Source organism: Pygocentrus nattereri, chromosome 10 (assembly GCF_015220715.1).
Source record: "Pygocentrus nattereri isolate fPygNat1 chromosome 10, fPygNat1.pri, whole genome shotgun sequence".
NCBI lineage: Eukaryota > Metazoa > Chordata > Actinopteri > Characiformes > Serrasalmidae > Pygocentrus > Pygocentrus nattereri.
The window spans coordinates 34,512,484-34,526,672 of NC_051220.1; the positions used below are offsets into that span (position 1 = coordinate 34,512,484).

Sequence of the window (14,189 nt, forward strand, 5' to 3'; positions counted from 1 at the left end):
ATAAGTTCCCAAAGGTCAGCTGTGACTGCTTCTACTACTGTTTCTAGCTGTGGAAAAAAAAATTGTCCATCCAGTTTTGTAGATAACTGAATGTCATACAGTGTCAGAAACGATATGAGCAGGTGTGTGTGAGACTGTATTAAGTGTGTCAGTGGCAGTATTTTGTGTTAAAGTGTGTTGGTGTCTCTCTTTAATCAGACGCTTCCAGAGGTGTGCTCTGAGCAGGATGAACTGGACTTTCTGATGGAGGCTCTCATAATCAGGTAATCAACATTTATGAAGACCAGTGTTGCGGGTAATACGTTACAGTAATATTATTGCTTTTTACTGAAACAAAGCAGTTTAGCATGTTAGTCTACACTCTGGCTTAATTTGAATTTTGTTACTTCTGTTGCTCGTGTTTCTAGTAGAGCAGAGTTACTTACACATAATACATTTATAATTTACATTTCCTGAAAATAAATTATCCATGGCTTTACTTGTATGTTCTGTTTATTTGTTTGTGTGCTACCTGTGACAGCTGTGTGCATGACTTTATAAATGTGACAGCCTGTTTCTACAGGCTACTTTCTGGACTAGAAAGTCAGCTGTTCATAATTATAGTAAAATCTTGAATCTTTAATGGCAGGGATAGTGATAAGCCTTTTAGATGATGTTTACTGTTGGCTGTTTCTTGCTAAATAAAAGACTGAAAGGGTTCTTCTTGTACTTTCTAGCTGGCGCAGGTCTGTTTGGGTTTTAGGGGGTAATATAGAAGTAAATAAGTGCAGTAATATCATTATAGACTGAGAGAAGTAATTAGTAATTTACATTGGATCTCTGCACTCGAACCATCCCAACACTGGCAAAGATACACACACACACACACACACACACACACACACACACACACACACACACACACATACTCATAAGCACATAAGCAAGTTCTTGCTCACAAATGTTTTCTCTTTGACAGTAAATTCAGCCATCAGAACATTGTGCGGTGTATAGGGGTGAGTCTACAGGCCTTGCCTCGCTTTATTCTGTTGGAGCTGATGGCTGGAGGAGACCTCAAGAGCTTCCTTAGGGAGACAAGACCCAGACTGGTGAGAAGACCTCTGAATATGCACATACTTGTACCTTCTTCTCAGTTGCTTACAGTGCAAGTCAGAGAGCATCCTTCATTTATTTAATGTTCGTTCAAAACATCCATTAACTACAAGTTATTCATTTTTCAGCATCAGAAAAAGCAGAAAACATGTGTAGCACAGCATGAGCTACCCCGGGCTCAGGAAGGACGCTGGAGGCAGGAGTAACGTTTGCAGCAGCCGCTTCATTTTATTTTCTTTCCGAATAAACAATGAAACCAAACCAAAGTGAAGCTTGTCACTTTTTCAGTGGCTTCAGACGAGACTTTTCAGTCCTTTTCTCTCTCAAGCTTTCCAGCTCTTGACTCTTGACGCTGCTGCTCGTCTCTCTCTCCCCATCTGTTCATTCTCTGTTCTTTTAAAAGGCGTTGAACTGAGCACCTGAACCAAGAGAGAAAGAGAGCTTTGTTCTGCCTCCCATCGCTGCCCCTGCTCTGCAGCAGGAGCCGGTGTGTGGGCCAGCGGAGTTTGGGACTTGTGTCCCACCTTCAGGCTTCTTATGGCTGTTGTTGTTGTATGGTCTCTGGCGGCTCACTCCTCCTCCTGCCATCACCTGCGTCCCTCGGTAGTGTTCAAGGTTCACCCCCCCACTGGCTCTCACGGCTGTCATCGGAGCAAGGACACAGGGCACCATATCTTTAATAGAAAGCTACACAGAAGAATTTGGGAAGAACTCTGGGGTGGTTCATTGTTCTAGAAACACCAGGAGTTTCTTTGTTTGATTTGCAGTTTTCTTTCTCTGGCTATTTTCTTAGTAACATCATCTTGACAGCAACTCATCCTTTTACCATTGAGTGTCACAGTGAAAGGATGGACAGAAACACTGGATTTTTTTTAGATCTGAATCAAGAGTGGAACTTGATTTTCTCCTCTTTCTGAAAGATGAAAGCTTTAAGTATTGTTCATCTGAGGGGAGCAGTTTTGGTCATCTAACACTTTAACTTTAAACTTGTCTTCAGTTTGGAATGCAAGTAGAATATCTTATCCCCTCAGAATTATCCCCTGAAAAACAAATAACTTGTATGTTTTCATCAGTAAATGAAGGGTGGTCTCTGACTTTTGTACAGTGCTGTATATCAATGTTAGTCAAACCATAGCCATAGAGGGACTGTTAGTTCTCTCTGTGTTGTTTTCTATGATAGAAACCATACTGTCTTTTCTTTTCCTCTCAGGAACATCCTTCCAGCCTCACCATGGTGGACCTTCTCAACATAGCCAGAGACATAGCTCGTGGCTGCCAGTACCTAGAGGAGAACCAGTTCATTCACAGGTATACATACACTGTCTGTCCATGGCCAGCAGATGGTCTTTCCGCTGACCTCTGAGCTCAGGTGGGAATTCTGCTTCTTCTCCACATCACCCCCCCACCCAGGTGACCGTGACAGACGAGTCCAATTAGAGCTCATTTACGGTAAACAAGCAGTCATATCATCAATCTGGCTAATGGGGAGACGCACTGAGACAAATATAAGGCTTTGTCCATAGATTTCCTTCAGCGCTCCTGCACAAAGTCCATGCCATCTTTCACTGTTGTTCAGTGTAGAGAAAACAAGACGCTGACTGGAGCTACTTTGTGCTCTCTCTTAAACACAAATGACTCTTTGTTTCTCAGTGAACACATAAAAATAGGGCTGCTCTACAAACGACGTTAACCTGTTCCAACTTAAAAAATGCAAAAGAACAAGCTGTTATCCAGGACTTATTCAAGCTGACTTATTTGTTGATATTGTGGCCAAGAGTGGAACATTCTGGCTACAAATCATGAATCACTTTTTTCAGATATATAAAGAAGGAGTTTTGTAGACAATTTGACCTTTAAAACCGCCGTTGAACCTTTGTGGGAACATTTACATTGTTTGTACCTTGATGCATGAATGTACACTGTACCAAAGAGAAAATTCCTGGACAATTTTCTGCTCACCGTTCAAGAATCTCTTTTGTTCTCATCCAAAACAATGAAACAAGTGTAACACTGTAATGCTTGTAAGTTTAAATGCAAGCATGATTATACTGAATAACAATTAACTAAAAGTTACAGATATCTTTTGGTTCCCAGAAATCATCAGGCCTTCTCTGAAGGCCTAGAAGGCACTACCAGTTCTTCTAATTGCTGTTTTTCCTGATATTACTGATATCAGTTGTGTGCTTAGGTAATTCTGATGTACTTTGCTGCTGTAAGTAGCATTATCAGTGGAACGTGCCATTTAAAAGCTGTATTTGAAGAAGAAGACTATAGTTGTGGAGTCATGGCAACATGCAGCTTAGATGGCTTGATTAGGTGGCTTCACATATCATTTTCTAATTTGCCTCAGTATTGTATATTTAACAGATCTTACAGTGTACACAAGTACAGACAAGTATCTAAATTAAAAGGATATGCTGTAGTGACAAAACTATTTTACTGCAGGAAAGGCTTTATGAGAAATGAATCATGGCACATCGCTTCAGTGTAATGTTTTGGACATTCTCATTATTGGACTTTATTACCGCAGCCTTTATGAAAATCCCCAAATCTCACAGTTCATTTCCTGTGTCTGCCATCATTTCATCATTCAGGTCACCTGCACTAAATGCTTATTTACTGGTGCAATTAGCTCAGTGCCAGCAGGACTCATTTGAAGCGATAACTGCTGGAATTGATAGTAGAAATGTATTTTGAAATGAACATGTTTCTGTGTTTAGTACAGACGTTATGATGCAGAACACAAAACAAGACATTCAATGTTGACAATTTCTTCAGTCAACCTAGTGCTCACATCACTGTCCCATCACAGGGATATTGCAGCCAGGAACTGCCTGCTCACCTGTAAAGGTCCAGGAAGAGTGGCCAAAATCGGAGACTTTGGCATGGCCAGAGACATCTACAGGTATGTCCCTTAGCAAACAGATATTGTGCAATATGCAAGACTCAGTTGCTCAAACTTAAAAAGGTTTTTGTTTCTCAGTGACCTCATATAAACAGGGTTATGCTACAAGCAATATTATCTTGTTCCAACTTTAAAAAAAAGCAAGAGAACAAGTTGTTCTCCAGGAGGGCCTTGTCCCTAGATATTGTGGCCAGGAGTGAGTCACACATTCTAACTACCAATTGTAAATCACTTTTTTCTCTCACCAGCTGTAAGAACAAGGATTTTTTGATAGTGCTTCACTTAAACCCTGCTGCAGAACATTGATATAACCATGCCATAGCATATTGTGAATGTCATATGCTGCCATGGGTTGTTATGACAGATTATGTCCAGTAATATAACTGTTTCATGCCATCATTACCAGTAATGTTGCAATCTTTGATTTGCTGCCATGGCAGCTTATGTCACATATTTATGTCAATTTCTGTGCACTCTAGTTAACCGTCAGGCATCAAACATTATGCAAAAATGTAATGACAGTTAAAAGTCATGGTAACATTATACTGTTAAATGACTGGACATGGAGTTTTTGTTCAGTTTGTTCTACACTCTCAGAAATAAAGGTCTGAAACTGTCTCTGGGGCAGTAACCCTCTTGTCACTGGAGTGGTACCTTCAAGAGTACATCTCCATACCTTTAGTCAGGGAACATAATTGTACCATAATCCATTGGAATTATGTTTTCCAAGTTGTATTGACTCCACACACCCTGTCTCATCTCCAAGCTTTTAAATATTTTAAATTATATTAATTATATATATTTTATTGTTCTGTTTTAAAACTTTAGGTTACAAAAAGGTACAAATATGTACTTTCCACTTTATTTAAGGTACACAGTTGGACCTTAAAAACACTGTTGTGCTTTTGAGGGAACATTTACATTGTTTGTACCTTGATGAACGAAAAATATAACTGCACTGTACCTTTATTCTAACAGTGTAGTTAGCCAACATGACATCAAACATGATGGCATCTGTCAGGGCAAATAACCTGTTATGGTTACATGACCATGTTTTATTACTGAACAAAATCTGTTATGCCAGGTGATAAGGACATGCAACGTCTGCCATGACATGTTTATGGCAGTGTTATGTCGGCGTTATGTAGCATAGTTCAAGTAAAATGTCACCAGTATTGTTTCATTAATCCCAAACTGTAGTCAAAATAAAATTATAGCATTTTCCCACATAGGAATTACAACCTAGTCCTGCACTACGAAGCATTCTGAATGGAGATTCTCTATTGAAGGGAAAATGTTGAAGATTGTCTGGGAAATCTGACTCAGTAATTTTATAACATGCATAACTTCCCATGGGTCTGTGCTACATAGAATGCTCATTTACTCAAACTGAAAGAGGTAAGGCAACAGTTACAGTGTAAACCCCACTTATAACTCTTCTAACAACATGATCTTACAAGTTCACTGATATTTCAGCATTGAATTTACTCAAAACAACAGAGTACATTATACAGTCAGTAGCCTTTCTTATTGGTACATAAATATTGCAGCAACACTTTTGATGGCTGCTACTTTTGGCCTGCAAAATGAGTTTGTTCCCATCAGATTTGTTGCTGCATTGTGATGAGAACCTGCAGCTACATGGTGCTGAACTGACCCAAGGGCAGTAGGTGATAAGCAGCCTTCCACATCTGATTATTTCACGGTCTGGGTTTTATTATTACTATTTTTATTTATTTTATTTAATTATTTTTTTATTTCTGGATCATTTATTACCAGAAACCCCAAAAACAATGGAGGCAAATACTCACTAAAGCTTCTTGCATTCATCAACCCACCAGTTTACAGATGATTTTAAAGGGAAAAAATGTAGATTGAAATCCTCATTCAGTCTGTTATTTACATGAGATGTGCTTTTCCTCTCTCTCTCTCTCTCTCTCTATCTCTCTCTCTCTCTCGCTCTCTCTCTCTCTCTCTCTCTCTCTCTGGTTCAGTTAATATGCACCCAGCATGTAAAAATAACGCTGCTTTCAAATTTCACTCTAGCCAAACATAGTTATAAAACAATGAAATACAATCTTCAGATAATGAAGTTCATTTTAAAATGCATGAAGTCCTTACACACGTATAGTTGTGTAAGTCTTACATTTTAACCGCACATTTTAATCACAGCTTTGGTGATAGGAACCAGACATCTGAAGAGTTTAATGCCTCTAAAAGAAACAAAAAATAAATATATAAATAAATAACTGGTGGACTTGCCCTTTAAATCAGATGGATGCTCAGGAAGATCTGCCAGCCTCTAAATGCCCCATGCAACTAATAATTCTCCTGGAAGTAGCATTTTTAAAAAATTTTTTATTGCACTGAGATTTTGTAGAGTGTGTAGTCGTGCTGTATAGAATGAAGTGTTAAAGAACTCACAAGTGCAGTAAATTACTAATCAGTAGTAGCCAGCAGACTGAAATCAGCTCTCAGGTCACACATTCCAAATGATTTGTATGTGCTGATAAAGCAACATTAATAAATAAATAACTAAAATAAATATTCACATAAAATAAGTTTTTATAAGTGTAACAAATAATTAAGGAATAAAGTGAAACTGCAATCAATAGTGAGAACAAAGAGTTTCATCTGAAGGCTACTTACATAGGAACTTCATGACACGCACATAAGCATTTAAGAGGCCATTTAAATGCAGTTCAAATCATTTCAATTTAAATGAACAGTATTTGTGTACAGCTTATATCAGTATCAGCAACATGGCATAACTGTTATGAAGGCTCCTGAGGGGTGCAACTGTCTAAGCGTTGGGCCTATCATCAGGAGATTGCAAGATCAATCCCTGGTGATGCTACAGCCGTCTGTGGTGGGGAGTTCTAGAGAGCACAATTGGCCTCACTCTCTCTGGGTGGTTTGTTGCCCCCCCCCTTCTCCATCCATCACTTCAGCTGTCAAATGACTTTGCATGAGCAGTTCTAAAAGATGCGGTGGTGCTTCACAGATCTCAGAGGAAGCCTTTGTTAGCCTTCACCCTCCTAGCGTTGATAGCATTAATTGGGGGAGTCCTAACGCGGGTGGAATTGGAAACGACTAAATTGGGTACTTTTTTTTTTAAAGGGAAAAAAGACTGTTATGAAGAACTTAAAAGGCAGAGACCTTTATGTAAAGTTGTAAAGTAGAACCAAAAACACTCTTTTAAGAGTTGAGTTTTAAATAACACCAAAAAGGGTTCTGCCACTTACACGATGCCAGGTTTTTAACAAACCTTTTTGCATGATGGTTCTATTTAGACCCACATACAACACATCTGAAGAGCCATTTCACGATGCGAAGAACACTTTAAGCATGCAAATGGTTCTTTGTGTGTTTATGGTTCTATGGTTCTATATGGTCTTTACTGAAGAGCCCTTGAAGACCATGAAAGATGCCCTGAAACCAAAGTGACGCATGATTAAAAAAAGAGGACTATATGGTACCAAAAAGGGTTCTGCTATTGTCACGATGTCAAGTTTGTCACAAATAAAGAGATTTTTTAGTGCTATGCAGAATAATTTGCAATAAGGTTCTATTGAGACCCATATATAACACATGTCTAGAACCATTTCATAATGCAGAGAACCCTTTAAGCATGCAAATGTTTTTTGTGTGTTTATGGTTTTATATAGAACTGCTGTCTTTACCGAAGAACCCTTGAAGAACCATCCTTTCTAGTGTTTTGAAAGATGTCCTGAAACTAAAGTGATGCATGAAAAATGACAAAGAAAATGATCAGTTTGGTGATAATAATGAGGTCATAAGAGTCCTCCATACAACTGATAAAGGGTATTCTTCACGCAAAGTCAAGTGTCTGCCTTATAAATTCAATTTCTTGAGAACGGTGCTTCATGACAGTTTTTTATAAATAAAACAAATGCCTGTCACTTTAGCTTAGAGCTCTTTATATCAACACAATGTAATTTACTTCACAAAAACTCCACCATCATGCCAATACTGACTTAAGCTGTTCATAAACAATGATTCCTTGCTCAATATGCTATTCAATGCTTAAGCAAGTATTATGAACTCCCTATGCAGATAGCCTTCAAATGTAGTTTTACTAAATTTGAGGTATAAAGAGAGGGGGCGGTGGCTCATGTTTTTGCCAAATTCTACAGGTTCAAATTCATTTCAACCCCTCTGTATTCATTAGGATTAGCTTGATAGGTGGGCACATGAGCTTGGCACACTTCAGAGGGTTTCTAAACCCCTGATAGCAGTATTCCAAACATGTAGAGAAAACACAATAGCTTCATTTCTTCAACTTTTTTTTTTTGGTCATTGGATGCCTCTTTGGTTAAAACTCCCAGAACGAAGCGGGAGGTAAAATGTTTAAAAGCACATGTTGTGATCAAACAGGCAGGACCTGTGAGAGTAGATGTTTTACAAAGCTGACAGCTTCTTTAGCAGCATCAGTGGGTGTCTGACAATGTCTCACTTAGGTGGTGAAAAGAAGGGATTATTAGGCAACAGCAAACCGAGGGAGCGGTGCTGGAGTTACAGTGGTCCCTCGGGACAGCCGCCATAAAGAGCTCTAATTGCTGATGTAGATTTCCGGATGTCCCTGCTGAGCTCCGAGTTCAGAGCTGTAAGAGAGAAGGGAGAAGGGGAGTGCTTATTCACGAATTGGTTTTAAAGTTTCAATCCCAAATGTCTTCTGGACTTTAGAGACTCACTGTGACCATTGGCTTCAAACGAGATTGTCTCGGGGAATTTGGGTGGATGTGAGGTATTGGTTTAATATATATGATTAACCCTGAGACATTCGCTTAAACTCTCTGTGTGTTTTGCTCTCTCTTGTTCTGTTTACCTAAAAATCTCCCTCACAAACCAATGCACACAGATTACCCAGCGGTGTCTGGCTTATTTGCTCTCTTATTCACTCACACTCAGCCTGGTAGAGAATGTTTAGCTGACATGCACATTCAATCTAGAACTGCCATTGGAGACTGAGAAGGGGCTTTGATCTTTGGTAAAAAAAGAAATAAATAAAAATCTGAATGAGAAGGCCTTTTGCAAAATTTGACATGAGGCATGAGTCTACCCAAAATACCTGTAGAGACGCCTGATTTCCAGACACTATTAAAAAAAAGTCCCAAAAAGGGTTTTCATGAATGATAGCTTAGAACCATTTTAGGTTCCCTAAAAGAGGGTTTCTTAAATTTTATCAGCCCCCTTATAAGGACCCCTTCCAGAGGGAAAAAAAAGAGTGAAGCCCCTCACTCTTAACTATTCAGATTCAAATATTATGCAAATATGTTGATGTTGTAAATTGGCTATTTGTCTGTAAATGCTATCTAGTTAGATAAAGATGATTTAGTATGTACACTAATATCTTGTTTTAACCATTACCACAGTGTAGAGCTGGGTGATATGGCCAGAAAAGTTGTCATGATGAACCTAATTCATATTGTTTGATATCTATATACATATTGCGATAAATGTCAAATCGTTATTTCTTTCGAGTTTGTAGGCTGATTTTTGCTCCTGGGTGGTTAATTGCTGTTTTAAACTATCCTTTATGGTTGGAATATGACAAACACTCACCAATCAGTGGAACAATGCACAAATCTGTCAGGGTATAATGGGAGAAAGTTTCTGCTTCAAGTTAGCCAGCTGCTAAAAACAGCTAGCCTGGAAAGATAGCGTTCCCCCGCTTTCCAGTGCCTCACAGTTTCCTCAGTCGCTCCTCCTTCTCTAATCATGTTGAAAAACTCAGTGCGCCCTCTCTTGGTGACAGCACAGTAGTGTCACTTTCCTTGCAGTAGAAAACACCACCAGGGCTTTCACTAGAAAGTAGATGTGTGAGAATGGTGTAGTATTTCGAAAATCTATCGAACCTGTCTTAACGTTCTATTGAGGAAAAGTTATATAGCAATAATTCTCATTATCTTTTTATCGCCCAGCCCTACCACACTACAAAAATGGTCTTGTCTTGTCAAGTAAAATGATTTTAAATCTAGTCAATAAATTTAATATTTCTCCTGTTGGAATTGTTGTAAGCTTCTATATGATAATTTGACTTATTTTTGTGTTTAAAAGGGAGATAAAGTGTTGTGTTAGTGTTTTTGAAGGTGCAAATGTGTATGTGTTTTATATTTGTGTTTTGGAAAGTTACAAAGAAACACTGAATCAAAGAAACAGAAACATTTCACTTTTATTTCTATTAAAGAAGCTGAATGGTTCCTGATTTCTGTTTGGTTTATTAAGTAAAATCATTCAGAATACATGTCAATTGAGAATGTACATGTGTTTTCCAATTTACTTGAGGGGACACAAAAACAAGTAAAGAGCAATTAATGTATCAGTAAGTAGACGCGTCTTAAACATTAGTTCATAATATGGTTAATGGAAAGGGTTAAGTAAGAGGAATTTAAGAAGCGTCTTAATGTGTCTTTAAATTGAACATGAAATAGTTGCAGCATTTGTTTATATCAATGTGCATGTAAAGTACATCCACTTTTGTACTGGACTGTCATGCACACAAATTAGTATTACTGATATTTTCTATTGTTCTTATTTTTGCAATTACAGATTATGTTGATAATAGTTTTGGTTGTTTAGCCACATATCCAGCATTTATGCCCAAATTTACCTCCACTTCTACCAGATATGAGTTAGTTTGGCAGATATGCTGAAGATGAAAGTGATACAACCATCAACAAACCATCTGTGAATTTGTGTGCACTCATCTTGCATGTTTAATGAACTAAAGCCAATGTGAGTGAAGTAAAGGGAGTGAAGGAACTGAATATACGGAGGTGATGGAAAGTTAATTAACAGATAAATTAACAGGACTAACACATATGTGCCAGTTATCATGTTACTTCTTTATATGAATAAAAATATTTATTAGTTCATTGACAATGTAATAAGCAGCAGTTAGTACACAGATAATGAGCAAGCAGGCCATAAACTAACAACAAACTAACTCATCAACTAACAATGTACTCCATTACTAATTGCTAAGTGCTTCATAAGTTACTAAGTAACAGCTACTGCTTAATGAAGAGTTAACTAATAGCTAAATAATGGGAAATTAATAGTTGATTATTATATAATTAATGGTTAATTGGTGACCATTAATGTAAAGTGTTACCAAATTTGATACATATTACATGTTTTCAAGCATAGTGATTTTATATATATATATATGGCAGCGATCTTTAAATAGATAACATTGGGGACCCCTGGCTGCATATCATGGATTCCTGAGAACCCCTAAGGTTCTTTCAGGCCTTTGTTTTCAAAGGGTAGTCCTCAGGGGTCCCCAGTGTTAATTATTATTTTTTGTACTATTAATTATTATTTCTTTCTGTGTTAAATGTTGTAAATGTGTTGGGCTGCTAGTGAGCTAGCTTTGTGTAGTGTTGATGTTTTTGTTACTCAGTGGTCTGGTGGACCCACCACATTCTTGTTTTCTTTTTTCTTTTTCATCAATACAGACATAACAATAAGCCATAAAAATACCAGATGTTTAAAATATCACAAGTCTCCAGTGTAGGGTTCTGCTTTATCAGTCAGTCAGCAACCTGTCCGTGTTGTCCACCCTCACACACACACACACACACACACACACAAACAGCAGGCCATGTAGGAGGAGAACAGAGTGAAGATGTTTTTTTTATGTTCTTCACAGAAAATGATCAAAAGCCAAGGAATCTGAGGTTGAAATAATAATAAATTGTATAATTTTTTTCTTTAGGTAAACACTGAAAACAGACCTGAACAACATGCAAGGGTTAACCACGTAACAGTATTGATCACTTTGAGTCAATACCTTGCAAGGCATATCACATTCACAACATGTAGCAATGTTGCAGTACTAGTATTTTGCCCAGATTCATGCAGCACTACTACGAAGGAAAGAAAAAATTGCCTTCAAAGATACAGTAGAAGTTACCCGAGAGCTTTTTCCAGGCTTTGTTTGATACCTTCTATTTCTCACTTCAAAAAGCCACAGCATTTGTCTTGCATTTTGTCCTGTACCAAGACGTATTCCTCTCCCGTGTGCAGGATTACAGGAAGAACATATATATGTAAAGTTGGTGTAGCGTGATCTCTCTGAGTCGGTTCTGGCTGCCGGTATCTCAAAGAGCCACACAGCAGCTCATGCATCAGAAGGACATGATAAGGCTGGCAGTGGCCAGATTTTGTCAGGAGTGCAAATGTCTTTGTTTGAGAGACACAAAGCAATATGTCTGCCTCCCTCCAGCTCTCTGTTTCCTTTCTCCGATAAACACCCGGCTTAACACCTTTCCATCCCACAAGCTTATTCCTGTAGGGAGCTGAGGGACATGGTAGCAATCAGGCGCTTTCTGTGTCTCTCTCTCTCTTTTCCTCTCTCTCGCTGTCCCTTCACCAGCTCTCTCCAGGTGAGCTGCGATAAGTTAGCTCGAGTAGATCCGATAGGGGAGGAAGGCTCAGATAAGATCCTGTCTGAAAGGGGGAAGGCCTGTGAGCACCACTGCGGCTGGGTTGTGGGGGGCGAGAGAAACATCTCCCTTGATAAGAAGATCAGAGGATGTTTTAGACACTTTCATGCTAAATTACTTCAATGTATGTAGCAATTCATCTGCTAGATTTATGCGTATGATCAGGATAGGGATTGATTTATGATCCCGTTTGAACATATATTTGTCATAGTGAATGCTTTTGGAAGACCATAATCCACTATCCAATCTGAAGTCTCTCTTTTTGCATAGGTCTTGTCTTTTTCCATAGGCCAGTTCTGCAGCATTTTACTAGATGTGACTTTGTTGTAGCTATGTAACATTCTGGTTTGTAGTATTTTGTCAAAGTCAGTCCCAGCATAGGACTAAATGCAGTGTGGCCCCATTATGAAGAATAAATGCAATGTGGCCCCAAATGCAAATGGCATGTGGAAATGAAATGCAATGTGGCCCCATTATAAAGAATATAAAGAACAGTTATCTTAGGATTAAATCGAGCTGAATTGGACTTTGTGGTGTTTATGCACTGTGTTGAATTCGGACAATGGACGACGTGTTCACAATACACAATATGTCACACTATTGAATTTTTCAAAAGGTTTGCAAAACAGTTGGAATGACAAAATACAGCGCTGTGCAAAAGTTAAAAACCCTTCCATTTATTTAGTTTCCACTCCAAACTGCCATTAAAGATTTTTTAAGAAAAAAAAAGAAAAGAAAAAAGCAAGAAACATTTTAAACAGTAAATTACACAGAAGCCTCCAACACTAAGCATGTCATCAAATCTCTCTGTATTTAATTTGTTCACTGTTAACGTTTGTGCACCTTCTACAGCTGCGTCCTACCAAAAAAAGCTGCTCCCGAAGGAAGACTGTTCCTCTTCAAAGAGACACTAATGTTCACACAAGCTGCTGCTCAGACACACCTGCCTTGCAACCTTCTTTCTCATGTCTCTAAAATGAGTGTGGCATGAGAAAGGGGAAAGCCAAAACATAAATAAAGCATAAAAAACAGGAGTTTCCAAATCTGACTGATTAAAAGATGCAGACAAAATGGGACTCTTAACAACTGCGCAAGCCCTGGACGACCACCAGAACTGTCCCTAAAAGAAAAACAGTGCTTTTATCTTTGAAAAAATCTACTGATGTTCTCTGAACAATAAACTCACCACATTAGAGTCTAAATCTCAACATCATTGAATATATTTGGGATGACTTTGATCAGAAGCAGAAAATGCAACCAATTTTTAAGATGAAACTTTGGAGGTGTGGAAAAATATCCTTGCAGATTTCTTTATACAGGAAAAGTGTGGGATGTTGAAACAGTGCTATACTGAAACATGTACTGAAATATGTACTGAAGGACAAAACAATCTGCTCCCTGATACTATGCACAATACAGACTCTCGTTACACACAAACACATTTTCTAAACCGCTTATCCTTCTGGGTCACGGAGGGAGCTGGAGTCTATCCCAGCGGTCACTGGTTGGAAGGAAGGATGCACTCTGGACAGGTTGCCAGTCCACTACAGGGCAAACAGACAGACAGATGTACACTTACACATCCACACACTCACTCACACCAAGGGGCAGTTTAGCATGTCCAATTTGCCTGACTGCATGTCTTTTGACGGTGGGAGGAAACGGAGGAAATTGGAGCCCCCAGAGGAAACCCATGCAAACACAGGGATGACTCTACT

The 14,189-nt window shown here is 38.6% G+C and overlaps 1 protein-coding gene across 1 annotated transcript in view; it reads left to right on the forward strand.

The window, feature by feature from the left end:
- Positions 1–14,189, forward strand: part of alk (ALK receptor tyrosine kinase) — a 481,130-nt gene that overhangs the window by 459,681 nt on the left and 7,260 nt on the right. Inside the window, exons 22-25 of the mRNA XM_017690776.2 lie at positions 199–263; positions 959–1,088; positions 2,303–2,400; positions 3,905–3,997. Coding sequence (XP_017546265.2) covers positions 199–263; positions 959–1,088; positions 2,303–2,400; positions 3,905–3,997 — 386 coding nt within the window. The remainder of the gene's footprint in view (positions 1–198; positions 264–958; positions 1,089–2,302; positions 2,401–3,904; positions 3,998–14,189) is intronic.